General features: G+C 40.7%; 2 protein-coding genes across 5 annotated transcripts in view; one reads left to right on the forward strand and one right to left on the reverse strand.

The window, feature by feature from the left end:
* The window catches only part of FOCAD (focadhesin), a 301,056-nt gene extending 299,788 nt beyond the window's left edge, over positions 1 to 1,268 (forward strand). For all 3 annotated transcript variants that reach the window (XM_084773534.1, XM_084773535.1, XM_084773536.1), the window contains one exon: positions 884 to 1,268. In XM_084773534.1, coding sequence (XP_084629660.1) covers positions 884 to 957 — 74 coding nt within the window. In that variant the 3' untranslated portion in view covers positions 958 to 1,268. The remainder of the gene's footprint in view (positions 1 to 883) is intronic.
* A 2,369-nt stretch (positions 1,269 to 3,637) lies between these two features.
* Positions 3,638 to 24,987, reverse strand: part of HACD4 (3-hydroxyacyl-CoA dehydratase 4) — a 30,484-nt gene continuing 9,134 nt past the window's right edge. For both annotated transcript variants that reach the window (XM_084773612.1, XM_084773611.1), the window contains exons 4-7: positions 17,804 to 17,916; positions 14,141 to 14,247; positions 10,222 to 10,347; positions 3,638 to 5,020 (exon numbers count right to left, since the gene is read on the reverse strand). In XM_084773612.1, the coding sequence (XP_084629738.1) occupies positions 4,938 to 5,020; positions 10,222 to 10,347; positions 14,141 to 14,247; positions 17,804 to 17,916 (429 nt within the window). In that variant the 3' untranslated portion in view covers positions 3,638 to 4,937. The remainder of the gene's footprint in view (positions 5,021 to 10,221; positions 10,348 to 14,140; positions 14,248 to 17,803; positions 17,917 to 24,987) is intronic.

The following is a 24,987-nucleotide window of genomic DNA, read 5'->3' on the forward strand; positions in this document are numbered from 1 at the left end:
TTTTCCCTATTCATTCCTCGGGACTGGCTGCTAGGACTCCCTGTTGGTGCGCTGCAGGCAGTTTGGACTGGTGATTGTTGCAAGCATATGCTGTGTTCAGTTACAAAGCTACCAACTTTAATCAATAAAGAAAACAATCAACTTGGCTTAAGGAATCACCTTTACCGGATTATATAGCCATTGGCTTACTGGGATGGCCTGGGTCCCCTACATTCCTTCACATTCTTTTATTTTACATAGCATCTGAATATATTAATATTATAGAATAAGATAAGGAATATGTAGTAATTACCAAATGGTATTATTCAAAATTTCTCTACTTTCAATTGTTCCTTGAGGCCTGTAACACAACAGGAATACATACATTAAGTACAGGTACACTTGCTCCACTGAGCACAAGAACTCAGCCTTATTATAGGTATAGAGCTTTTCTTTAATTAAACATTTAATGGCGATAATCCTGCTCATGTATAAAAGTAAATCGTTACAGAGAGAATATTTCATATAAATAGTAATGACATTAAGAAAACCAGGATCGGGCTGGAGAGATGGCTCAGAAGTTTAAGAGCACCAGCTGCTCTTCCGAAGGTCCCAAGTTCAATTCCCAGCAACCACATGGTGGCTCACAACCACCTGTAATGAGATCAGGTGCCTTCTTGTGGTGGGCAGGCACACATGTGGGCAGAATACTGTATAAATAATAAATAAATCTTTTTTAAAAAAAAAAAGAAAAAGAAAAACAAGATCACTAGCATGCCAAACATCAATAATTCTATAAATTTTCCTATTTGCTGTATTGAAACCTTTTTAATCAAAATGACCTTGTCAGACATAGCCCAGCTCTGACAAATGCATTGATATGCTCTGTGTTCTTGTCTCTTAGCCACTCTGCTGTCCTTGAGAGTTCTTCCAGAGTTTAAGAAGAAAGCTGTATGGAGCAGAGCATATGGTTGGTGATAGTCACAAGAACAGCAGCATTCCACACTGAAGGAGGCAGACCAGAGAAACAAAAGCATTTTATGACTGGTGTCTGAGATTGGTGAGAATTGCTCCTCAAAGTTAGAGGTCATGAGAGGTGGCTACATACCAACATCATTGTATTCATGGCCAGGAGAAGGATGCACTCATTGGGTACCCAGTCATTTGAAACTGAAAAAGTAACATGATTTCTATATGGCCAGAAATCACTGTAAATTTTTTCTTTTCTTTGTGAAAACTGAGTTATATTTTCTCTCCCTCAAATTCTATTAAAATAATTTTATGAGTTTTGTGCAGTGTGACTTTTATTTTTAAGTATATGGGAAGATTTGCCAATGAAAGCAAACCATAAAAGTGATGAGGGTGTGCTGATCCATTTTTCAAGAAGCTTCACAGAAGTCATTGAGTCAGTGAGTTAGATAAATTTTATTCCTGTTGATAAAACACAGCTTAGAGAACTACCACTAGGCAAGACACCAGCTGGTACCCAGGTTAGGTTCGTGAGTAATAGGTGTAATTCCTGTGCAAATGATAGCAGCCCATGGCAGTAGTCACAAAGGAGACTGACAGTTCACAAAGCGAGGAATTCAAGGGTTGGTCTGATGAATCCTGTGATGCCGTGATCCCTTTCTCTGGAGATTGTACCTTCTACTTGGCAAGGTGGCTGCCAGCAACTTCAAGGTAACAAAAGATTCTTTTGCCCACAGGCATGGCAGAAGCAGGGCAGGGAAGACTCGAGGGGCATGTGTGGGCCTGTGACCAAGTATGTGGTCCTGGCAGGTAGGATGTACTCAGTGGCCAGGCCTAAGTCAGGTACTGACCGGAGTCCTGGACACAGAGGAGGCAGCTTCTGAACTAGGTTTCCCCAGGAGAAAGACGATAGGATGTTAGACAAGCAAAACAGGATAAATATCTGCTCAGGAGATCAATCTTGTTCTAAGTACAGCTCTCTACTCCAGAGTGAACAGTGGCCTAAAAATAGATAGCATCATGATTTCAGCTACTGCAATGGCTAGACACTTAGGCAGCATTATAATTTTGATGCTGGCTAATTATTGTGACTTCAGCTGGGGCTCAGTCTTCAACTAATCATATAAATGTGCATACAGCAGATCATTAGGAAGTAAAATCATGACACTGAAGGCAGGTGCCTTTGTATCTGCCACGCAAAGACAGTGCCTGCGGCTTTACAAACACTACAGAATGTCTGCTGATCACAGGTGGCATGTATCTTCTTGTATCCCAAAGTGCACTTGGCAAGTTCAAAATAGCACTACTAGTTCTGTTTTCCAAATATATAGTTTCTTTACAGGTTGGACTACGAGGAAATAAGTTTAAACCAAGAAAGAAAGTACTAGCAATTTATACCAGTTTCTTATTCCCCTTCCCATATGGTCTATTAATATATTTCCTACCAACTAGACATGGAAAGTTATCTGGCATGTACTGCTGGATGCTGGATCGTCAATACACTAGGTGTTTCATTCTGCTTAGCTTGTTTGAAGTCTTGCAGCAACACCACAGAGAGCATTGTTTTCTGTTTTAAAATGGGGCAAAACTATTTCTACTGCATCAGACACCTTGGCTTCCACTTGAAGGTGCACATCTGCTACGAGAAACACCAGGCCTTCGGCACTGGGAGGCTTGAGAGTGCTGTAGCAGACCAGGTTTTTCTGCGTGCAGAGTACCTTGGAAAACATGGGAGACAAGAGTGGTAAAGAGGAAGTGGGCACTGAAGACATCTTTTTCTCTGTGAATCAGCAACCAAACATTTGCTGATGCCCAAAGAATGGAGGAATCTGCCTAGACTTCACATTTCAGATTTCAGCCCAGTTTCTTCTCAAACATATATTTCCTCCTGTCCTTCACAAGAAAACAGAAGTTTACAAAAAGAAGGAAATAAGATAATCCCCAATCCTCTCTTTCCCAGTTCTTTCTGTTTTGAGCAGTCATGGATGGAAGAGTCATGTGGGGTTTTGTCTGTTGGACTTCTAAAGATGCTAAGTTGAAAGGTTAAACTCAAAGGTACGCCACTGAAAGAGTAATAGCCTCCCTCCCCGCTACCTGTGTGTGACCCCAAATAAGAGTTACATTGTTCCCTTAAAATGCTTCCTTCTCTTACACAAGAAGCGGCTTCTTCCTTAGACCCTGTTCTTAACTACATAAAGAAGGTCTTTATTACAAGTCCTCTCCTGTCAGCTTTTGAAAACACAAGTTGCCAAGACAAATAGTATCTGGGAATGCCCAAGTGTAGGGTTAAAGCTACATTATGCCTTTCGGAAGCATCCAAACAGACTGGATTTGAAAAGTGTACATTTGGCACGGGTGAGGGTTTCTATGCGATTGTCTAAAACCATATTACAGTCCTAATGTAACAGCTCCATGGTAACCGAGGGGCTGCTAAAAGCATTTATGATGTGAATTAGGAGATGTGAATTCTTTTGGACTGGAAGCATTTGGAGGCAGGGCTTTGAGAAGTAAGTAGGGATGAAGAAGGGGCCGCTTTGAAGGAGATCAGTGCCTTCCCAGGAAGGGACCTGGGAGGACTGCTTCCTTCCTCTGCCAGGTGAGCACACACAAGGCATCTATCTCATCCCACACTCAAGAGTCACTTGTCACTAGACATCTTGTCAGTGAGCTTTTTGATTTCCAGAATCACTCAATTTAATAGTATTTTATTGCAACAATACAAGCTAAGAGAGCAGTAGCTACAAAAGGAGAGGCACTGCTAAACACAAGGTGTAGGAGTGGAGAAGATGCTTTGAAATTAATGAGTAGACAGTAGAAGAGTTTTAAGATGCTGATATCACCTTTTAGGTGATTGTGGTCAGGGCTGATAAAAAAAAAAGTTGTCTGGAGTGGAAGCCCCCATTAGGGAACCCAACAGCATTAAAATTCAGGGCTGATTTTGGTGGTGGCAGCACACACCTTTAGCCCCATCACTCGGGAGGCAGAGGTGGGCAGATCTCTGAGTTCGAGGCCAGCCTGATCTACAGAGTGATTTCCAGGAGAGCCAGAGCTACACAGTGAAACCCTATCTCAAAAAACAGAAACAGAAAATCAGGGCTGATAAGCTGCCACTATACAAATTAGGAGGCAGCTCTGATAATCTGTGATTCGATTCAAGATCATCCATCCTTTGTCTTAAAGACGAGTTTATAATATATACTCATTATTGTATAATATATTTATATATATTTTATATATTATATACTCATCTCTAAGACAAGGGACCATAACATCAAATCCAAGAAGTCCAGTTGTCTTCCTCTCTCTATTAGCTATAACTCAAACTAGCAATGTTACTGCTAGAGTGGCTGATCAGAGCTCCAGTTCACATCTACACTACTATTTCTGAATGGACTAGCATCTTGCTCTTAGATGTCCAAACCTGAACCCTAAAACATAAATTTCTGTGGTTTTGACAACCAAGTTCTGTAAGGGGGAGGGCACACTTTGTGACACAACAACAACTTGAGCTAAGACATGGGAAGATGTTTGATTTTTTCTAAATATATATAATTTTCATGATTCTAAGGGCAAGGCATTTGTCCATAGAGTATGTTACCCTAGAATTAAAGATATTTTATAATGTTCCATTCCTATAAATCTGCTAGCTGTGACTGCACAAGTTAGTCAGTTGGTTTCTCAAGTCAACTAAATGTACCCCACTGAATCTATTTCTCATTAACTCTACAGGAAAACATTCAGACTTCGCACAGTACAAAGGTGACTTGTGTGAAGCCCAGCGCCCTGGTGAAACAGGGTATGCTGACCGTTGAGGATTTGTTCTTAAAGCACAGTAGATGCAGAACAGAATGCCACGGTGCCTGCAGTAATTCATGCTGTACATATTTGTCTTTCTAAGTTCTTTCTCCAGCAGATGCCCAGTGCTGTACTTGCTGCAGCTCAGTCCACCAGCCCATCTTCTCTCCTGTGCGATGGGCAGGAATGCCGCCTCACATTTTCTTCTGTTTGACAGAAAAGACTCGGAGGACGTCTTTTCTTTCGGTGTAAAGATGGCTGTAGGTGAAATACATACCTGTGGTGCAAGAGGAAGTGAGGTTGGTTAGCCATTTCTCTGAAAGGATCTGTGGTTTTAGGACACAGGCAGAGGGCTGCTGGAATTCTAGAAGCAATCATTAGAAGACAAGACCCAGGAGGGTATGTGAAGAACTGTCTGGATTTCGCACAGAAAGGGAATGAAAGCAGACTCTCCCATCCAGCTCACTCTGATGCAGGGTTCCCCCGCCCCCTTCCCTGCTTCTTTGGTAGCTTTCTTACACTTGAGAGCCCTTGTCTCAGACATGATTATTATCCTGATAATTTGTGAAAGGTTGAGGTAGGAAAATGAAAAAAAATGGAAGTCTTTTTCCCAGTTTCCTGGAAAAGATTTAGTTGATCAAGTTTGTGCAAATATAATTTTCTATTAACCTACACTACATCTTATTAATTTACTTTTAAATAGCTTTACTCTTTGGTTTCAGGCTTCCTATGTGTGTGCTACAGTACATTCTAGTGGGTTCAGTTTGGTATATTTCCACACACACGCTGTGGGACGCACTCGTCACAGCTCACCTCCCCCCTACCGCCCTTCCAGCCCATCGTGACCACAAGTGAACGTTCATGTCAGTTCTCACATTTTCACACGTAACAGAGAGCATGGCTTGTCTTGCTTAACATGCCCTCTGTTTCTAGTCATTGTCCTGGAATAACAGGAATTCACCCTTTATGGCTAAATGCCCTGCTGTGTGAGGATGCACTGTATTTTCTCTATCCATCCATGTTGACGAACTCCTGGGCTGGTTCCGCACCTTTCAATTGTGACTATCATTTGGGTATGCATCCTTTTTTTAGCACGCAGCTAACTTCACTTCCTTTTGCCTTCTTTCTGGGGCAGCTGGATCATATGTTAGTTCTATCTTTAGTCCTTTGCGGAACTTCCACACTGTTGCAGTAGTGGCTGCACTGATTCACATCCCCAACAACAGTGGTTTCTTTTTCTCACTAGCATTTGCTTTTGTTGTTGTTTGGTTGATAACAGCCTATCTGCCTGGACTTAAATGATAGCTCACTGATTATATTCCCCTCATAGCTAGTGAAATGCAACTTTTTTCCGCACAGTAATTGGCTGTATATACATATACTTTGTAACTCTATTCTGATCACAAATATATTTTCTAATTGTATTACTCATTTCATATTAAATTTTTTCAGGTCTCTACACCTTCGGGATAGTTGGCATCTGAAGGCTTTCTCTTTGTTCTGTTATATACTTTGCCGGGTAGACGCTTTCTAATTTGATGTCATCTCATTAATTCTTGCTTTTGTTCCCTGAGGCATTGGCATCTTAGTCAAGAAGAATCATTTGTAGCATACTGTTAAGTGTTCTGCTGGTATTTTCAGAGTTTTAGATCCTATATTAAGGTATTTGATAGTTTAATCTCTGTGTAGGGTGTGGGTCTGGTCAGGTGTCAGTGTGTGTGTGTGTGTGTGTGTGTGTGTGTGTGTGTGTGTGTGTGTGTGTACCCCGTCCTCCCAGCACTGTGTATTTCTCTAATATGTATTGTTATTGGTGGCATGTTTCTTTCTGGAGTCTCTATTCTATTTCACTGCTAAATGTGCCTTTTATGCCGATGCCACACTGCTTGTTACTGAGCTCTGCCTTATGTCTTGCAATCAGGTGTTGTGATGTCTCCAGCTTTGGTCTTTCTGCTTGATTCAGGGTCTTCTGGGCTGGCATACTAATTTTATTGGGTGTTGTTTGTTTGTTTGTTGTTCTTTTGTGCAGCATGTCATTTTTGTCTTATTCTTTTTTTAAAAAAATTATTTTCTTAAAAGCATACGTGTGGGTATGTGTCTGTGGTGCTTGCACATGTGATGTGCTGGTGCACACAGCGTATGGCAAGGGAAGGCTCCGCTCTTGGCGACATCACTCTCTGCCGTATTCCACCAAGCCAAGGTCCTTCCCTGAACCTGGAGCTGACACAGCAGCCAACAAGCCCCAGCAATTCTCTCGTTTCTACCTCCAACAGCCTCGAGTTGCAGGTGTATGGCCACACCCAGTTGCTGTTGTTGTTGTTGTTGTTTTCCCCTAGATGCTAGGGATTCAAATTCAGGTCCACGTGCTTGTACAGTGCAGCTCCTACCCACTGATCTCAGTCCTCAAATGTCAGCAGTGTTTTTATGGAGACTGCACTGGATCCCTATCACTTTGAACACTAAAGACATTTGATGACATCTGCCAGTCCATGAAAACAGGCAGACTTCGTCTTTTATATCTTCAGTTTCTCATCAGTGTTTTGTACTTTTATTTTTATAGAAGAGTTGCACTTTCTTAGTTTGTTCCTAGGTATGTTTTGTGGTTATTGTGATTTAGATTTCATTCATAAACTTTTCCTTAGCAAATTCAAGTCACATAAAGTCCTAAGTAGACAGAATTGTTTGTTTTGTTTTGTTTGTTTGTTTGTTTCGAATGACCTTTGTGCTCTTCATCAAAAGTATGTTAGAGGTCAGACAAGGGCGTAGAGTATGTTATATCTATCCTGGGTGCCGCCCACATTAAAAGCTTCCTTCACTGGTACTGTCTTCCTGCTTTACTCAGTCTGTTCCTCCCTCCCAGTAGTTCTGGTGAAGTCTCTACTGCTCCCTGCCCAACCCACCCGGTTGGTTGGTTGTTTTGCTCTGTTTTTAAAACAAGGTCTCACTCTCTAGCACAGGCTCTCCTAATGCTGACAACCTCCTGAGTGCTGGGATTTCAGATGTGAGCCTCATATCCAGCTTTAAGGTTTTTCTCTGCATCTGCAAACAAGGATCATTTGGCTCCCTTCTTTACTATGTATCTGCCTTTTTCTTTTGCTAATTGCTCTGACTAAAATTAATATGACATTGAAAAAGAGCAAGGAGAGTGGACATCTTGTCTTGGACATCTTGCCTTGTTCCTGATAAGAAGAAACACTTTAATTTTCAATATTCAGTATGATATTAGTTGGGCTTGTCATACATAACTTGGTCTTGTATTTTTATCATGAGTGGATGTGGAACTTTATCAAATGATTTTTCTGCATCTACTTGCATGGCTTTTATATCATATGGTAGTTTGTTGATTTGTAGAGGTTGAACCATTCTTGCATCTGGAAATGAAGCCTGCCTGATTATAGTGTGAGATCTTTCTGATTTACCAGGATTTTATTGAAGATTTCAGCATCTACATTGACTGGAGATGTTGGCTTATAGTTCCTTTTCATTTCCTATTAAGGTTTGGTAATGGTAATGCTAGCCCAATTGATTACCTATTTATTTGAGAAGACTTAGCACTGACTGCTCTTTCAGATCTTGGTAAAATTCATCAGTGAAGCCATCTCATCCTGGCTTTTCGGCATTGGAGATTTATTGCACGTTCATTACTCATGACTAGTCTATTCAGGTTTTTCTATATCCTGTTGAAGTCCTGTATCCTGTTGGTTGCGTTTTGGTACTTCTTTTATATTCAGAAATGTTTCCATTTCTTCTAGATTTCCTAATTTGTTAACAGGCCGTTTCTCAAAATAAGCCCAACTGGTTGTCTGTACATCTGAGCTTTGGGTTGTAATGTCTCCTTTGACATTTCTAACTGATTTCTTGGGATCTTGTGTTTTGGGGGGTTATTCTCACTGACCCTTTATCTGCTTTTTTGTATTGTCAGAGAAATAACTAGCTTTGTTTCTCTGACCCTTGTGCTTCTAATTTTCTGTTTTATTTCTGAATAGACACAAAGTTATTTGGGATTTGGCTTATTCTTGCTTTCTTATTCCTTGAGATGCATGACTAAGTTGATTTTTGAAATACTCCTTGTTTATGTTTTTATTCATTATTCTTAGCTTTGTTTTTGATATATCCCACAGGTGTAGGATCCTGTATTTCCACTGGTGTCTTCTTCAGTGGCCTTCTGTTTGTGGGAGAAACTGAAGATGCGTCACGGCCAGCACCTGACTAGGTTTCCTCGTGGCCCTCCTCAGCCTGTGGCCCGGGGGGCAGGGGCTCTAGCTGAAGGCTCAGCACTGCTCAGGGCTGCTGCCGTTTACTCCAGTGCTCAGAGAAGCAACATGAGTCCTGTTGTACTCTCTAAGTGGCAGGTGCTTAGACCTATGGGAAGGGACGGCCTGTCCTGGCACTGCGCTGACTCTATCCTACTGACCATAGCTTGCTCTCAGAGGGCAAGTTCTCCAGTCCCCTCTGTTCAACACAGTTTTCTGAGATTCTGTCCACTCACTGTCACCCAGAAGGAAAGTCCTCCACCGCTACTGGAGTAGATGGCATTGCATGATATTTTGTGTCTGTTGCTATGCTATCTTTTAATATTACAGTGTTCTAGTTTTTTTCCTCCTGTTTTTTCACCTCAAAATGCAGCTCCATACCTATTGCTTTGTGCTTGGTTGGTTCATTATTTTGTTTGTTTTGTGAAGCAAAATACTGGGTGCCTCTACTCACCCATCTGGAAGTGCCATCATGAAATACCACACAAGTATAACTGTGTGTGTGTGTGTGTGTGTGTGTGTGTGTGTGTGTGTGTGTGTTGACAATGTGGCCCTGCCTGGAACTCACTACAGAGATCTACCTGCCTCTGCCTCCCAAATGCTGGGATGAAAGGCATGAATCCCTAAGCCTGGCTCACATGTAACTTTTTAATCTATTTCGTGTGTTTATAAGTGTTTTATGTACATGTACCACATGCACGCGCGCTGCTAGAAGGGGTGTGGAATTACGGATGGCTGTGAGCTGCCGTGTGGGTGCTGGAAACTGAACTTGGGTCCTCTGTAAGAGCTCTTAAGCACTAAGCCATCACTCCACTCCCTCCTTGCAAGGGTAAGTTTTTATTTTAAGTTTTTCTTGAGCCTTTATCATCAACTTCCTGTTTGCCTGCCAGGGAGTGCCAGCATATAAAGTCAAACAGAACACAAAATGGGCATAAATGGGGAAAAATAAAAAAGAGCGGATCGCTCTGTTCGGCATTTTGTTTTATAGGCGTGTCCTCATGGTCAAGCATCTATTGTGCTGGCAGCACTGCTCTTGCTGTGAAGTGGAATTGCATAATGCTAGATTTCATGACGCACCTCAGAGGGCACCCAGGGCCTTAAGCAGACTGTCCAGCTCACTGGGCTGTGCTTCCTCTTTAGTTCCTCGCACGTTTACCAGGCTGTTGAGGTCAATGGCAGCATAAACCGAAACTCGCAAGAAGAATGCAAAGACAAAGCACCTGCTTACCTATGAAGAGCATCATGAGATACAGCTTCAGCACGTAAGGGAGATAGGTGGACATGTCAGATGGAAGCACGGTGGAGTTGGTGCCAAGTGACTCAAAATAAGGCAGTGACTGATAGATGGCGAACGCTGTTTAAAGAAAAAAGGGTCGTAAAGATTCCCGTTCTCGTCACAGAGGTTGTGTATGTGTTTGTCTCTTTAATGGAGGACATTTTGAATTGGTAATAACAATTTGTGATGACTGCTGAACCCTTTTAGGCAAAGGTGTAGCTTGTTACAGAAACCTGTGGAGTGATTGTCACTTAAATCGCTCCAGCATTCCACTGTGTACCCGCTGTTGAATCTACACATGCCATGCTTACATGGAAGGACTGTATAGCACTTCTTAAAAGGACGACTTAAAAATACATCTGTCAGACCTGGTGGCACTCAGAGGAAGGATAGCAGGCTACCAAGAAGAGACTTGATACCCTATGAGCATATAAAGGGGGAGGAAGTCCCCCTCAGTCACAGTCATAGGGGAGGGGAGAAAGGGGAAAATGGGAGGGAGGGAGGAATGGGAGGATACAAGGGATGGGATAACCGTTGAGATGTAACAAGAATAAATTAATAAAAAAAAGAGTGAATAAATAAATAAATAAATAAATAAAAAAAAAACAACATGCCTATTGAACATAAATATATATATATATATATATATATATATATATATATATATATATATATATATATATATCTGTCCTCACTCACAAATAGGGAGACAGTCGGGTATATGTTTTCCTCTTGGGGTTACATGACACCTGTTTAACACAGTGAAGATTCTGAGAGGTTTTGCAACAATTAAATGGATCTCCCATCGCTCTGTCACCATGTCTGGCCTTAGAATATCTTCTTTCTCCTCAGTCCTAGAAGTACTTAATGCAAATTGGGGGCAACTATGAGAAATGCTGACCTAAATTATTCTGTGGGAGGAACTAGTTTAGTGTTAGGTACATAGAGAGGATCTATATCACACATGCAGATTTTTAAACAGCAGTTCATGCAATAAAATCGCATGCTATAGTTATCTGAGCTGCTGCCATCCAGGGAAGTGAAGTAAAACGTAAAAAGTAAAAAATACTCTGTGTATTTGTGTTTTGCCTGCATGCAGTCCCTACGGAAGCCAGAAGAGGGCAGGGAACCGCTGGGACTGGAATTACAGAGAGTTGTGAGCTGCCCTGTGGGTGCTGAGACCCAAACCCAGGTCCTCTGGAAAAGCAGCCACTGCTGTTAACTGCTGGCACAGATATGGGATGAGTGGCACTGGTGCAGGATTTCCAATGGGCACCACACATGCCATTAACAAGGGCTGTTTGGGCCCAGAGGTCCCGCTCAAACTAAGGCACCAGCCAAGGACAATACAGGCGGTAAACCTTAAACCCCTACCCAGATCTAGCCAATGGACAGAACACTCTCCACAGTAGAGTGGAGAGTGGGATATTACTTTCTCACATACTCTGGTGCCTCACCTTTGACCATGTCCCCTGGAGGGGGAGACCTGGTGGCACTCAGAGGAAGGTTAGCAGGCTACCAAGAAGAGACTTGATACCCTATGAGCATATACACGGGGAGGAAATCCCCCTCAGTCACAGTCATAGGGGAAGGGAGGGAGGGAGGGAAGAATGGGAGGATACAAGGGATGGGCTAACCACTGAGATGTAACAAGGACAAATTAATAAAATAATATATATCGGGAAAAAATAAAATAAAAATTAAAATAAATAAATAAATAAAATAAAAACAGCAAAAAAGAAAACAAAACAAAACAAAACAAAAAACAAAAAAAAAACAAGGGCTGACTCCAGGTCTCAAGCATTCTGACATAGGAGTAATCACCTGGGTGTTTATAGTCTTGTTTATTTGTTGAGTTTATCAGACATAAAATTTATAGCTTTAAATTTAAATAAGAGTTATTAACTTTATTAAAAGTAGGTTTCCTTTCCTGCACAGTTTTATACTCTGGAACATTCAGTTCATGAGTAGGAAAGCCCACAGCCAGCCCTTCTCCATTATGTGGAGAGTCAGACTGTCACGTGTGTGCCTTGCCTTTTTTCTGCTGATACTTTAGTTGTTGGGAGAGTGATTTAAGAGCTAGTCAAAGATACGGAGTTATATGGCATCCATATCAAAACAGGCTTCCCTCATCAGGGAAGGGGCTAGAAATCGGGACACCAATAATAGAAATGGTTTTTGTATACTTATTCATCCCTTGTTTTTAGGAAAAGAGTCCATTATATAATAATTAGAAATAATTAGCTTATCATTTTGCTAATATAGTTTTAATTAATAAACCATAATGTATATACTTATAGGTGATAGTAGGTGTTCTAAAATATGTATTAATGCTGAACAATGAAATCTAGTATTTAACATCTCATTTTTCTGTAGGGAGGTAATTGAATTTATCTTTTGGAAATGTACACTATTATTGGCTGTACTCACTTTGTTGTGCACATCTTACAATTGGTTTTCTTTTTATGTAAACCTATACACTTCATTCCTTTTGTGTTCTTTATAGTATTTCCATATGACAAGACAAAGAAATGCACTCAGTAAATCTTCCATGAATAAGGGATTGCATTCTTAAAGAATGGGTGACTAGGTTTTTTTCTTTTTGTTCTTGTTTTTAGTGATTTCTAAAACAATTCTCTAGATTCTCTGAAAACAGTATCTTCCAATTTTTAAAAATTCATTTTTAAAACAGTAAAAAAGTTTAAATTCTGATTTATTATCTCTAACCATTAGTAAATATTGAAACATGTGGTTTTCTTTTATAAACTAGCCTTTGAATACTCACAATTATTGGCAACAGCACCCTCTTCATAATGTTTGTGTTTTCCTGTAGTTACTTTAAGATGCTTTTTGCATTATTTAAAATCTTTAATCTTGACTTTCAGAAGAACGCCTGTAGCCTGACAAATCCTCTACTGGGGAAATCATTTGTTCTTTGTTTAGGTCAAGTTCTTTGAAAAATTCTTACTTTAGCTATTTAATTTTGCTTTATTAATACAAGCAATAATTGATTTCTTGTTTATTAGGCATGTATACTGGTGCATGTGAGAAAGGAAGGAAGCAAAAGGCAGGCACCTGTGTGTACATTTGTATCTAGTTTAATCAGGGACATGCAACCAAGAATCATGCAAATATGTAGTTGCAGCTGAGATGTGCCCTATAGAGTATTAGTCTGTTGTGCTGTGCTGGGGAACTACCTTAGCTGAAAGTCAGAGCCCTGCCTCTGAAAGTGGACACTCAGGTGATACTCATGTGAAGGTGCTCAAATGGATGCTGGCACTGCAAGGGTATTTAGGAGGTGATAAGAAGCATTCTAGCCAGAGATGACCAAATTTCTAAGTATTTTAAAAAAGAAAACAAGCTAGCTCCTCTACATGTTAAACCTCTTTTGGGTCCATAAACAGACTCAGGGGTGCAGTGAGTTGCCCCAAGCTCATAGTTAATGAAGGGAAGGACCTGGATGCTACTGCTTGTTTCTGGCCCTGTAGTGTATGCTGTGCAGGTCACCTCTACCTTGACCTCTAGGTCTCTCTCCTCCTCTCCCTTTCTTCCCCTCTCTCCTTTCCTCCCCCACCCACTTCCTCCTTTTCCTTCTCAATCTTTGAGACAGTTTCTCCCTATATATATCCTTGGCTGGCCTGGAACTCTATGTAGACCAGGCTGGCCTCGGTGCCTCTGCCACCAGGATTGCAGGTGTACCCGCCACACCCCGCTGAACCTTGCTCCTCTGCAGCAAGGAAATAGACTGATAGGTCTTATCATTAGGAAGCCAAGAACTATCAAAAATTAGCAATATCCTCATCAAACATACTAGCGAGTGATCATAGCTCAACAGCTTATATCAGTCAGAAATAGAACCCATGACTCTTACCTTCGGCAAGAACACACAGAGGGTAAATTGGCATCCACAGTGTTTGGCTGAGCCATGTCAAGGCAGCATACGATATTCCTATGACTGAGAGCATGCTGTATGTGTACCTGGAAGAAACAGGTAGTTCATAAACAGTTGCTGCTGCTGACTGGGAAATAAGAGAAGAAAAAAACCTTACCACAAATTAAACACTGGAATACACTTGGAAGTGTGGGAATTCCGTGCTTTATTTCCTATCATTTAAGCAAGGAGGGGTAAGAATGGTGTATTGTTGTGGAGGGAACCTATGTCTCTCTGGCTTATCTCCCGGGGTGGATCATAGATAATTATACAGCTGAACAGAGCAAGAATGTAGCTCTTACCTCTTTCCAAGAAATTACAGTTATAAGCTTCTGTGATTAATGGCTTCATTTTTATTTAAAAGCCAAGCTCATTTTATGCAGCAACAGCTAGACTTCCTAAAAGACAGACCTATTTGCACACATTTTAAAGGATGGATTTATTAAAACACAACTCCCAAATTCATATCTACTGTCCCTCTGTTTCTGTAGGTTTGACTTGTTACACAATCAGAACTGGCCTTGGGATCAAGTTTGGGGCACAGTGGGTAACTTCAAAGCTGTTAGTGCAGAGTTGTTTCTGTAAATTTACTCATATAAATAAGCGAGTAGTTTCTATGCTTCAGCACACATCAGAGTTACCCAGATGGCCTCCTGACTCACACATGCCATCTCCCTCCTCTCTTCTTCATTCAGCTAAGGGTCCCAGCCCAGGGGAAGATACAGCTCACATTCAGGGCAGGTCTTCCTCAGCTAAACTCTGGAATTCCGTGGGAACACCCAAAGGCATGCCTCCTTAGTGCCCTCGGAATCCAGTCCAGTCTGCAATAGTAACCATCACAGTAACTCACTAATACAGTTCAAATCATCTTTTGTGCTGTTGCATCTTTTGTGGTTTTGGGTACATTGTCAAATACAACTTGATCTTTTGCATGCAGTATCCAGTTACCTTTTGTTGACCCATTGACTCTCGTGGGACCTTTGTGAAGACTTAACCCAAAGTAGAAGGGGTTGTCTCCGAACTGTCAAATCCATCCCCTGATCAGTATGTAGACTTGTGCCACACTCATGACAATTGATGCTCTAGAGTAAGTCCTAAATTGAGACCAGGGAGAGCAAGTGTGTTCTTTAAAAAGGTTGGCTCATCTGAGTTCAGGATCCTATGTGAATTTTAAGACCACCCTCTCAATTTCTGCAACAAAACCAGTTGAGATCCTAACAGGGCTTTCAATAACCTTGTGGATTGATTAGTGGGTACTGGCATCTTAAAATATTAAGTTTCCAGGGTGGAATTCCCTTCCATTTATCAAGATCTCTATTGTACAAGGTCTGCCTATTTTGTTAAATGTTTTCCTGAATACTGCATTCTGTTGGAGGTTTTCACAAACAGGGTTGGTTTTGTTATTTTCATTTTCAGATAGTTCAGTGAAAAATGTATAGAAATATAACTGATTTGTGTTGATCTTGTGTTGTACATCTCTCATAAACTTGTTGGTCACTTCCGGTTTTCTACCACCTGGATGTCTTTTACATCTTTTCCCCTAATTGCTGTGCCTAGGAAGTTCGATACAGTGTTGAACAGTGGCCCGTGCGGATGGCTGTCCTGAGGAGGAAGCTTCCGTCTCATCATTAGCTCTCACGTTAGTTGTGCTCTTCTCACAGGTGCTTTGACAGATGAATAAGTTCCCTGCTCATTATTTTCTTTAAACATTACTTCACAGTTGACTGAGATATTCCCACTCTCACTCTGCAGAGAGAACATTATCAACGAAAGCGTGTGTGGGGGTGCTCATGGCAGTATTTATTGCCAAAATGTGGGAATACTGCAAATATGCATCAACTATTTGGATATTCCATGTTATGTTGATACAAGAGAACATTATTCAGCCATAAAATGCCATGAAATACCATTACATGCTATTAACACTGTATTGACAACATTATTCCAAGGAAAAAGAAGATAGTAACAAAAGACCACATATTCAGTTATTCCATTTATATGAAACACAAAATAGAAAACCCATAGAAATAGTATGAAAATGATTACCAGGGCCTGGGCAGGGAGGTAATTCAGAGTGATGGGCACATATGAGGACAGGATTTATAATAGGTGATAAAGATGTTCTTCAACTATATAATAGTGATGGTTGTGCATCTCTGGGTATATAGAAACCCATACATTTATGTTTTAAAAAGTTAAAAAATTTGTGGTAGATAAGGCATACTCAATAAAATAGCTGTTTACCAAAAGTTAAGTGGTTTGCCCAAGATCATGTAGCAAATAAGTAGTGGAGGTGGGTTTCATTCTGCTGTGTCCTCTATGTTCCCAAATCATCCCATGACAATCTAGTACCACTTCCAATGCAAAAGTCATTTTGTTCTGTTGAGTTTATCTGAAAATGGATACTGAGGTAGACAGATTCCCTCAACTATATCAGAAGGCTGTGGTACCTACTGAAGACCAATACCTTGTATAAATAGGAAGTCACAGGCTATAGAAGTGTTAGTCTAAAATGCTATTTTTAAAACCTCAAATAGCTTACTGAGTACAGGTACAATCTTTAGGACTGAAGCCATTGTTGAGGCTATATTTTAACTTGGGCGAGTTATTTACAATAGAATTTTAAAACGCAGAATAAAATAAACAATCTCAGCAAAAAACAAACAAACAAAAAACAACCCAAGACTCTTTCAGAACACCCATCCAGATGTTTGAAGCAACAGTAGTTCCTGGGGATGCCACTAAGTTAACCACTGGATCCCACTGGAGATGTGCACAGAAATGGATATAGGGGTACATTTTCTCTCAGAGAAATGAGCTCCTATTTTAAAACATTCTTAAAGTCACAGAAACCAACTGTTGTAGTTTGCTTTTCGGTTGCTGTGACATGATATTTACCAAAACCAACCAAGTTGTAACCCACCACTGAAGGAGGGCAGGGCAGGGCCTGAAGCAGTGACCAGAAAAGGGGCTTACTGACTTGCTTCCAGGCCCACAGTGGGCTGGACCATCCTCCATCAATTAGCAATCAAGAAAATGCGTCCACAGTCAGATGGAGGCAGTTGCTCAGCTGAGGTTCCCCCTCTTCCCAGGTGTCAGTTGACAACTAAAGCTAAAGTTGGCACCAACTTTGTGGGTCCTGACGAGTAACGGAAGTCCTGTGTTGCTTATTAAAATAGTGCATGCCAGAACAAGGCCAGGGCACCTTCCATTAGTCTATGACTCTGGGGCCATCTCAGGTTGGTGGCATGGTGAAGGCTTGTGCTGGGAACCTGAGAGCCTCACATTTGCACTTGGAATACCAAGGTCCGGTTTTCAGCTTCCTTGATATGCTCATTATTGAAAGTCTACATATACATTTCCATTCTGATATAAAATGATATGCAATGGGGTTGTTCTGCCTCATTCAGAGTAACCAGTATGAGCAGCACTAAAGCAGTTTTGCCTTGCTTTAGCAGATTGATGGATGATTAAGACAGGGTCTCACTATGTAGTCCTGGCTGACTTGAAACTAGCTACGTAGGCCAGGTTGGCCTTGAACTTGCAGAAATTCACCTATCTTTACCTCTGAGACCACCATGCCCAGCAATTTTGATTACTTACCTTACCATGTCCAGGAGATTCCAAAAGATGAATAAAACACACACTACATATTTCTCTTGGACTTCCTCTTGACTGGTGATGACGCCAAAAAGGATGATCACTCTTTCTGTGAGCTAATAAAAACAAGTTAAGAATGAAGGTCATCTGCTAGGCCATTTTCTAACTTTAAGAGAATGCTTTGTTTGAAAGAATGCTTTAACTGGAAATACATTTTCTAAACTATTACAGTGGCTGTCTTTGAAAGAGTTGAGTTATGAATGGACTTAATTTCTGGCTTTTTTTGTTTGTTTTTCGGTGCTTTTCTAATTATTTATAATTAAACAAAGATAACATTTTATCTAATTCTTGATATTTCCTCTCTTCTTGAAATATACACATTTCTGTTACTTTGGCAAGCTCCTACTTGAGTGTCCACTATGTATTAGGTCAGCAGTCCTTAACTTCTGGTTCACGATCCCTTTGGGGGTCAAATGACCATTCATGGGAGTCACCTAAGACCATCCAAAACCACAGATACTTAAATTAGAATTCGTAACAGTAGCAAAATTACAGTTATGAAGGAGAAACAAAAATAATTTTGTGGTTGGGATCACCACAACATGAGGAACTGTGAAAGGGTCACAGCATTAGCAAGGTTGAGGACCACCGCTTTAGATGGTACAGTGAAAAAACGGTCCTTCCTCCAGACTTAGTGGTGGGGCATGTATTTACAGTGCAGCATTCTGAAGAGGAAAGCACACTTAAGGAAAGAGATACTTGCTGCCAGAGACAAGGGTGCAGACAAGCAACATTTCAACTGGCTCTTGATCGATGGATTGGAATTGTCAAGTAGAAGTGGTCTGAGGAAAGGCAAGAGCAGCCTGAGCAGAGGCAGCAGTGTGATGATGTAAGGTGCCCTGTGGAGAGGAGCAAGAACCACAGAGGGGCTAGAGTGGATGGTGTGGAGAAAGAAAAATAAGAAAAGTAATTGAAAATGTGTTTGGGGCTGGGTTGTGAAGGGCTTTGATTGACAGGCCAGGAAATTTCAATTTAGCCAATAGAGAAGCCAGTGTTACTTTTTTTTTTCCTCTTTTTTTGCAGGGCAGTAATATAACCCTAACCCTCATAAGGCAGTGGAAAATAGAATTTAACACATTCTTGGAATAGATGTTATATATGCCAAGTTATACACATTGAAAGATCATTGAGAATTCACATATTTCTGGCTTAGCTCCAATTACCAGCTTAAATAAAACCCAGTCCTCTTTTCAAGTGCCTTGTGTTATATTAGCACAGCCTGTACAGCCTACATTCTTGTGTTTAAGAGGGCATTGTTCTCAGTGGTCAAAAAATAGACTTGGAACATATTAATGGAACATATTAATAAAGGAGAAGAAACCATAATGGGATTGATTTGTATTTTCTCATAGCCGTATTTTTTTAAGCTGATTCAGGAAAAAAAATTATGGAATAATCCACAGTAGAATCATGGGCTGTTAGTTTAAAAAAAAAACCCAAGATTTGTCAACAGCAGTCCACATGATCAGAGACCCACACGTGTAAGCTGTGTCAGCATGTTTGTGACTTAACAGAGGTGAGTCAAGAGGGCCCTTGCTTTGGCTAAGGAAAAGGAGACATGATTCAAACTTAGTCAGTCCATGGGAGTTATCCACAGAGCTCTTTTCCCCTTGGGCAGTCCTTTAATATGTAATGATCTAGTTTCTTGATTTAACTTAATTGTGTTTATATAAATCCTTCTAAACTATAATTTTAAAAACTTGAGTAACCCAGCCTGGCTGACATGACTCCTTGCAGCTTTGGGATGTAAGACGTGAGCACCTCACAGATGCGTAGGCACTGTCTCATCTTGCATTGGATCAATGCCTAAAACTCAGAGAACCTATATTTTTGCTACACATCTCAGGAAATACACATACATTGTTGCATGCAACATAGATTTCTAATTTCATGGTTGAGTTCTTAAAAGCTGTAGATTTATAGGAACCCTTTACATAGAACATTCTAATGCTAGCCCAACCCCACCCTCACTTGGATGAAATCTGGAGACAGGAGAATTTTAATGCTGTGTCCATACCATGGGTGAATAGGAAGTACAAGTGTCCTGGTCACCAGATTTGTAAGCAATACATTATGCCAGGCTTCCCTTTAAATGATGAGGACAGACAGAAATCTACAGTGAGCCTCGAGCTGTGTGATATCAGCAGAGGCTCTGGGGCTCCCTACCAGTGCAGTCCTGAGTGGCATAGAAATCAGCAGTGGACATGCCCCCAGGCGCCAACCACAGCATATATACAGACATAGGTTCCCTACCATATGCAGTGCCAACCACAGCATGTATACAGACATAGGATCCCCACCATATGCAGTGCCAACCACAGCATGTATACAGACATAGGTTCCCCACCATATGCAGTGCCAACCACAGCATATATACAGACATAGGTTCCCCACCATATGCAGTGCCAACCACAGCATATATACAGACATAGGTTCCCCACCATATGCAGTGCCAACCACAGCATATATACAGACATAGGTTCCCCACCATATGCAGTGCCAACCACAGCATATATACAGACATAGGTTCCCCACCATATGCAGTGCCAACCACAGCATGTATACAGACATAGGATCCCCACCATGTGCAGTGCCAACCACAGCATATATACAGACATAGGTTCCCCACCATATGCAGTGCCAACCACAGCATATATACAGACATAGGTTCCCCACCTTATGCAGTGCCAACCACAGCATGTATACAGACATAGGTTCCCCACCATATGCAGTGTCAACCTTATTTATTATCTGATGGTTATTTACCTATATTCAATGGCAGCCTAATAGAGGAATTTAGAGATAGAAAGTTGATAAAAGTATTTCCTGCCAATTTCTAAATTGACAGTTTTAAATTTAATCTCCACAATAACATTAAGAAGGCACCGTTTCTATTTATTTGCTTTTACTCAAAAGCATATGTTTGACTAGGTGATAATGACTTCCTTCATGTTTAGAATCAAAATCTAGATAGTGATCCTAAGTCCTGTATTCTGAAACATTAGGACCTCTTCATTTTTGTCATTTTGGGGGCCACTCCGGAACCTAACATCTAGACAAAGGTCTCTTCTTTAAAGGAGTTTCTACAGCTGCCCTAGATGGCTTAGCAGGTCGGGGTGCTGGCCGGGTAGGCGTGGCTACCTGAAAACACAATCCTGGAACCCTCATCAATGGGTAAACAGAAAACTGTCTCCTCAGCTTTGTCCTGTGACCTCTGCATGTGCAGCTGGCACATACATTTAAATGACTGAAGTCATGTTGTTGGTTGACAAGGCACTTTATATACGGGAACGGTGTGTTGAACGTGGGTGGGTCAAGCAAGAAACTGGAGATAAACTCAGTGGTCCATACAAATGGTAGGCATGGAGGTGGGGGTGGGGACTGCTGAGAAGGGTTCTTGTAGGAGGGCAAGGAGGCATGAGATGCCCAACATTCACTAAGAAATGTATGAAATGTCAAACAATATTTTTTTTCCATTTAAAAAAAATAGGAAAACTAAAGGGTGAAAATGGCACCACAACTATAGGAAGAACTTCTCAAACTCAATAAGTTTTAATCTCAAAATTATTATTTTATCAAAATTATAACTATTTAAAATCCTATCAACGTTTTAGAAAAACACAAAACATATTTGTACATGCATTATACGTGTTTGAATGTGAGGAAATATGTGTACATATGTGTGGAGGCCAGCGGTTGATCTCCAGTGTCATCTTCTCTCACTGTCCACTTTAAAAAAAAAAAAAAAAAAAAAGACAAGTCTTTTCACTGAGCCCAGAGCTTACTGACCCATCAGAACCAGGCCAGAAAGATCCAGAGCTCCTTCTTTCTCTACCTGCCTGGCACTAGGATTAGATGTGGGTGCCACCACACCTGTCCTTCCATAAATGTTAATTAACTGTGGAGCAAAGGGGTGATGGAGTGTGTGGCGTACACACCATGGTACGTGTGTGGAGGTCAGAGTACAATTTTTCAGACTTAGCTTTCTCTCTCTCTCCCTTAAGAGGGTCCCAGGGGATTGAGCTCAGCTTGCCCGATTTGTGGAACAAGCGCTTTACTCCCTGAGCAATTTCTCTGGATAAAGACATTAAGTTCTTTAAAGATACCTTCAAAAGACCATTTATTTGTCTGTGGTTCACATGTGGAGTATTGACTCAGAGCATCAAGGAGGTTCTCTTAATGTCTAATTTTTAAGGAAAGACTCCTTAAGGAACAGACCACTGTCTAGACCTCAGTTTTGGAGTGGCCACCAAAGTGACAACAACGAAAAGACCTTAGTATTTCAGCTCATAGTATTTAGGGTCATAATGTCCTGCTGTCGATTCCAGACCTGGAGAAAGTATTGTTTGCAGGATACTTTTCTGCAGAGATAATGAAGACTTCCAGTGGACTTTAAAAAGAGCTATTCTGCATTTGTAAAGTTACTATGCAGATACCTTTGTCCCTGTTCACTGAAGAACTCTGTGGGCAAAATGACAAGAGTGTGTGTAGAGTTCAGCCCCCCAGAGCTTACGGCCTAGGACACTTACCACTCCACACAGCAGCAGCGTTACCTCTATCATAAAAGTCTATTCTCAACTCCAAGTCTACATGGAGAAAAAGCTGAGAGATCTTTATGGGAAGTCCAAAGATGACTTAGTCTAGCAGTTAAAGTCAGCTGCTTCCCAGCCTAGAGAAATCGGATTGGAAACTGCCGTCCTCTCACAAGGAAGTTAGACAGTACCCTTGCGCTTCCTTCATGTGTGCCCCTGAGGGCTGTGATAATATCTCTCCTTATCCTCAACACAAACTGGTGAGGTTGACTAATACAGAAGTGTTTCCTGCACTTGACTTGAACCTATATGGATGTAAAACATTTACAGTGCTTTGATTTACAGATTTTTGTTAAGTTGTATATAAGTGTTTAAGATGAATATATTGACAGCGGTGCTCATAGTTATTGATGCAGGGGCAGGATACAGCACTGAACTACTTGCAGTGAACCTAACTATATTCCTTTGAGGGTTTCCTATAATGCCAAACACCGTGGTACAAAAATGCGTCTGGGTTGTTTTCCCCTTTAAGTTAAGTTAAAATGTACACAGGTTTTGTCAAGAATAGCTTCTGACCTCAGTCACAGTCATAGGGGTGGGGAGTAAGGGGAAAATGGGAGGGAGGGAGGAATGGGAGGATACAAGGGAAGGGATAACCATTGAGATATAATATGAATAAATTAATAAAAAATATAAAAAGAATAGCTTCTGAGGTTTCTGCACAACTCTGAACAACGCCTTCAAAATCAGCCCTTCAGGTGTGGCTGTATTCCCACTCATTAACAGTCAAGTTTTGGGGGATTGGTTTTTCTTCAAAGAAATCTATCAAAATCAACCAGTCCCCACTTAACTTTAAAAAAAAAAACCACTGATGCAATAAAATATGCAAAATTGTTTGGAAGGAAAGGGAAAACTCTTAGCTTTCATTTGTATTGTCCTTTTTAACATGCTTTTGTATCTTTTGAAGTTTCCCACTTGAAACTAATCAAAGCTCTGTTATATTTCTGTATATAATTTAAGTGCCAAGCTTTATGTTATATTTCTGTATATAATTTAAGTGGTATATAAGAATTACAAGCAACGGAAGTCTATAAACACCTTTTGTATTATAGTCTTAGATTTTTTTCCTTGTATTTTAAAAATGAAATATAGATGTCTGTTAAATAACAACTGTCTTATAGTGTGTGGTTTCTCCTCTTGTTTTAGCAATTGCATCTGATTTTTAAAATTATGATTTATTGCTTGCTGTCAGATATGTGAAGGTAAATCATTTAGTAACTCAGTACAATGAACAAACCCAAATCTACCCTCGCTCCCATGGCACCAGCACTTGCCAGATGTTACAGTAGTTGTTCAACTAGTTAATCCTAATCCTAATCCACTGTTTGTGCCAGCTGGAATTATTCATCTTGACATTTTGGAGAACTGTTCTCAAAAGAACACCTTCTGGTGTAGCCATGTGATGCCACAACTCTGTAGACATAACTCTTGTCCTCTTTGAAGTCGCAGGACACGCTGCATTTATAAAATACTGCCTGCAGGCCGCCTTAATCAGTGTAGAGAATTCAGCGGCTGTAAGTACTGTTTCTTCATGTAAAAATGGGGAAATGGGAACACCGCAAATGATTGCACAACCTAGGGTTTTGTTACAATATCTTTAAATGGCATCCCTGGGATCATCTCGTAATGAGGGGACTCTAATTGTCTGCAGAATTTTAATAAAGAAAGGGACAGAATATGAGACTTTACCTTGATGGCTTAATAAAGCTTTTCCAATCCCATCCCATTCTGAGAATGATGCTATAAAAGCAACAGAGGGCAGATACAACCTCAAGTAAAAGAGGAAGCCAGATAGGCAGTCAAAAGAGCTGTGCTCATCATCTGGGATGCTCATCTTTGGCCCTGGTACCCTGATCCCTGCTTGTGCTTCCCCAGAACTGAGGACTTGGTCATTGTGCTCCATCAGCACTGACCTTGGCAAACTCATTTTTAAAATAAATGTATCCGCATGTGTATTTGCTATTGTTTTTAAGTGACATATCAGGAGTTGGCTCTTTGATTTCAATGATGGTTTTATATGCCACCTGAGATTTAATTCAGTGATTAAGAACCGCACTTGAATTTTCTGAAATTTGTACACCTCCAAAAAAAAAAAATCACATGTCTCAGTTCTACAGTAATTTTGCTTATTAGGCAAGTCTAGGTAATTTTGTCAAGCAAACAATATGCATGCATTTTCTAGGGATATTTTACGCTTTCATTCAGTTTTCTTCCTGATGAGGTTATTAGTCTCACAGTGTGCATTAACAGATTAACAACTAACACAACCTTTAGTTTAGTTTTGAAAATGCTGTGTTACCAAGAAATTGGCGTTAGCCAAAAAAAGAAAAAAGAAAACAAAAGAAAAGAAAAAGTAAGAAGCCCTTCAAAGAAGAGTGAAAGTGACAACGTGACTCAGATTTTTATATGAACTTGATACAGCTCCCAGTGAATAATTCTGTGTGATGGGCTGCAGCTTCCTCATGCTCTGGGTCGGTGGTTCTGCTCTCCAAACTTAGCATCCTGGTGTACACGCGGTGGTAGTTTCAAAGTATA

Source organism: Acomys minous (assembly GCF_964271855.1).
Source record: "Acomys minous genome assembly, chromosome: 1".
Classification (NCBI taxonomy): domain Eukaryota; kingdom Metazoa; phylum Chordata; class Mammalia; order Rodentia; family Muridae; genus Acomys; species Acomys minous.